General features: G+C 57.1%; 1 protein-coding gene across 1 annotated transcript; it reads left to right on the top strand.

Moving 5' to 3' along the window:
* Positions 1–921: 921 nt before the first annotated feature.
* On the top strand, positions 922–1,897 carry POSPLADRAFT_1158544 (hypothetical protein; the record flags this gene model as incomplete). The annotated part of the gene is made up of 3 exons (XM_024487329.1): positions 922–1,008; positions 1,128–1,586; positions 1,682–1,897. Coding segments are annotated over 3 exons (762 nt in total), but the record flags the coding sequence as incomplete, so codon positions are not given.
* Between the last annotated feature and the right edge of the window lie 1,758 nt (positions 1,898–3,655).

Raw genomic sequence — 3,655 nt, 5'->3', positions numbered from 1 at the left:
GTACCAAGTCGTGACACTCATTCCTCGCGAAGTTCGCCCGGCGGACAGTCACAACAGTCGCCTTTGCCCGCGTGCAGTCCTTTGTCCCCCTTGTCGCCGATAATGTCCTCTCCCGCTGCCGTCCCTGATAAGGAGACGCTGAAGCTCCTCCTCCCGCTCCGATATGATGGGAAGTCGGTGGTCGAATGCAACCGCTTCATCTCGCAGTTGCTCATCTACTGGACGGTCAACACGGCCCTCTCTTCCCTCGAGCTGAAGATTCAGGTAGCCCTCAGTCTCCTCAATGGTGACGCGCGAGCTTGGGCCACCCCCATCTTCTCCCAGCTTGCTGTCACAAGTTGGTATGGCGTCTAGCCGTTTTTTAATTTTTCCTTTTCGCGGGCTCGAACCCGCGACCTCTGTACTACTTGCCTGATACGGACGCATCATATCTACTGTATGATTAGATTAGATGGGACGGCAGTGCACGGCACAGCTTGGGCTCCGCTGACACAGCCGCTCTGACTCACTGGCCCCTGGGGCCGCGTTGGCATGCTGTGCATGGACCAGCTGCGCACGGACCAACGCGCACAGCCTGCCCTAATCTCCCCATGTATATAAACCGGCCTCTGCTGCCCTAGGGACCTCAGTTTTGACCTCTTGTCCCTAGGTCAGTAAGCCCTCGCTTGTATTCCTTTCTTACCTTACTAACCAATACATTTTCTTGTCCCTAGCCTTAGGTTTGAGCCTTGCTCACCATCGCTTCGGTGAGAACCAGTCGAACACCCCTCACTTCCAGATATTCCCCTGTCGCTCGACCTCAAGTCGCGACATTAGGTCGAAACTCCACAAGCAACCGGCGTTCTCTCGGAACCCATACACTCACTTTCCTTTCCCATAGGTTGGGTGGTGCGCACCCATACGATACATTACGATACGTAGATAGCCTACATTACATCGCCAACACTCAGGGAACGAACCTTTCAGCACCTGCACTTCAGTGGGCGGTGCTTGTCCTTAACCAGACGCGTGGACTAGGTTCCTGCTGCATACTAGCCAAAAGCAGTACTGGGCCCCACGTGAATCGCGAACCCTAGTGTCATCTCGGGCGCCGTAGGTGTAAGCTAGTCTACCACGGCCTTTCGTAGTACGCGCACCTTCCCGTCCTCCCCCCATCCATCGTGGCTGCCTGCCAAGGCCAGATCCACGCATTCGACTCCCAGGACCTCATCGACGTCTACATCCCAGACGGCCCTGAGACTGTCCTCTACTGTTGCGAGCAGCAGCCGTGCCCAAATCGGACACCCCGATTGATTGAGAAAAATTACCCTCATTACAAGGCGATCCGACGAGCACAACACCTGCTCGGACCCCGAAGCACCCTCGCATCTCAATCGGCCTCGCGGCACTCTCGCCCTGTCTCCCCTACCTCCCGCCTCCCTCAAACTGTCGCCGATCAAGCGCGAGGAGATCTCCCTCCAGACCCTGCGCCAGAGCCTGAGCCTGAGGAGGGTGACAGTGAAGAAGGAGTCTCGGAGTCCGAGTCCGCGGATCCTGCTCGGCCCGCCTCACCGACAGCGCTCACCTCCGCGTCAGCAATCCCTGACGTACGTAACCCCTCCGCCGAACTTCCTCCGGCGCCTTCACCGCCGACTCCGCCGAGAGGCCGCTCAAGCACTCGCTCCTCCCGAAGTTCGGCCAGCGGAGGGCCACCACAGCCGCCTCTGCCCCCGCAACGTCCTCCGTTCCCCCCAACACCGATAATGTCGTCCCCTGCAGCCGCCCCCAACAAGGAGACTTTGAAACTTCTCCTCCCACTCCGATACGATGGCAAAACAGTCATCGAATGCAACCGGTTCCTGTCGCAGCTGCGCATCTACTGGCTGGTCAACACGTCATTGACCACCATCGAGCTTAAGGTGCAGGTCGCACTCAGCCTGCTCGATGGAGATGCCCGCGCCTGGGCCACTCCCTACTTTGCCCAGCTCGCATCAGTGCAGGTGGGTGTGCAAGGGGCCACGACCCCGTTTGCAAACAAAGCGGCCTTTGCCGCCGCCTTCAGGGCACGCTTCGGAAATCTCGACGACGAGGCGGCAGCACAAGTAGAGCTGGCGAAGCTCTGCGCGGACAAGACGGTCCGTGAAAAATGCACCGCTGCGGAGTTCTCCGCGCTGTTCAAGGGTCCGGCGGACCGCTCTGGGTATGGGGACCTGGAGCTACGCGACAAGTACCTGAGCGGCATCCCCTCCCGCATATACCGAAAGATCGAGCTTGAGACCTTCACCACGTGGCAAGCAGCTGAGAAGCACGCCACTGAGGTCAAGCAGATCCTCGACATCAGCCGGGCCTGTCGGCCCGAGCTAAATAACTTCTTCTCGGCCCGAGGTCGAGGGTGCGGAGGGGCACGTGGTGGTGCACCCCAGTCACACGCAGCTTCGGCCAGCATCAATGCGGCCGTCGGAAAAGGCAACTTCCCTGGCACATGCTTTAGCTGTGGGAAGCAAGGGTACCAATGTTTTGAGTGCCCTAATTGTAAGGACAAACCTTACACAAAACGCGCCAACGCGCGGGCTATGGTTGCCTCGGGCTCTACCCAGGCTGCGACAAGCGCCCCCGTCACGACAACACCCTCGGCAAGTATAAGTGCCGCTTCGGCGAAATCTGAGCAATCGGAGCTGGCGGACTTAATGGCACAGGTGAAGTCGATGCGCAAGGAGCTCGAACACTATCGGGTGATGAAGGAAGAGGGTTTTTGATCCGGTCCGCGCTTCGTGCTGCACGCGTCGGGCCGCATATATCCTGTAACAAATATGATGTATTGTCGACTGCAATGGTGTATGAGTTGGACCAGGGGTCCCAGCACTTTCACATCCCAGTTCGACTTCAAGGAAAAAGACAGCACAAGGACATAATCGCTATGGTGGACAGCGGAGCCACTACAAAGTTCATCAACAAGCGATTCATTGAAGGGAATAAGGTGCAGACGCGGAAGCTGAAAGAGCCAATTCCGCTTTACAATATTGATGGCACCCTGAACAAGGACGGAAGCATCTCGGAAGTAGCAGTACTACAGATGCACATAGGAGAACACGTCGAGAAGACAGTGTTTACGGTCACGGACATTGGTCCAGAGAATGTGATCGTAGGGTTGGATTGGCTACGCGAGCACAACCCTGAAATAGATTGGGAAAAAGGCTCCCTAAAGCTATCACGATGCCCTGAAATGTGTAGTGCCCGAAGGACTGGCCGAATGGAACAAGCAGCGACTGCGCGTGATATGGGGGTCAGGCCCACGGAGCGCAGGCGTTCGCTGAAGTCCAAACGGTCGGTTATAGGCGCTTGCCGGAGTAAGGTACTCCCGGACATCGAAGCCGAGAAATATCCGGTGGAAGTAGAGTGGGATGAGACCGACTTGATCGAAGCCTGGGAGCAAGGTATCACGCTTCCCGGTGCTCCCCAGCTGTTTGTCGTAGCGGGACATACGTACTCCCAGTTGTTTGCTGAGGAGGAGATCAAAAAGAAGGTCGTCAAGACCACCGAGGAGTCGGTACCTAAACAGTACCACGAGTTTCTGAAGGTCTTCTCCAAGGAAGCATCAGAACGGCTACCCGAAAGGAAGCCTTACGATCACGCAATCGAACTCGTGCCCGGCTACTCAACGTTCCGACTCGAAAGT

Source organism: Postia placenta (assembly GCF_002117355.1).
Source record: "Postia placenta MAD-698-R-SB12 unplaced genomic scaffold POSPLAscaffold_21, whole genome shotgun sequence".
In the NCBI taxonomy this organism is placed as follows: Eukaryota; Fungi; Basidiomycota; class Agaricomycetes; order Polyporales; family Adustoporiaceae; genus Rhodonia; species Rhodonia placenta.
This window is presented reverse-complemented; position numbering and strand designations above follow the sequence as displayed.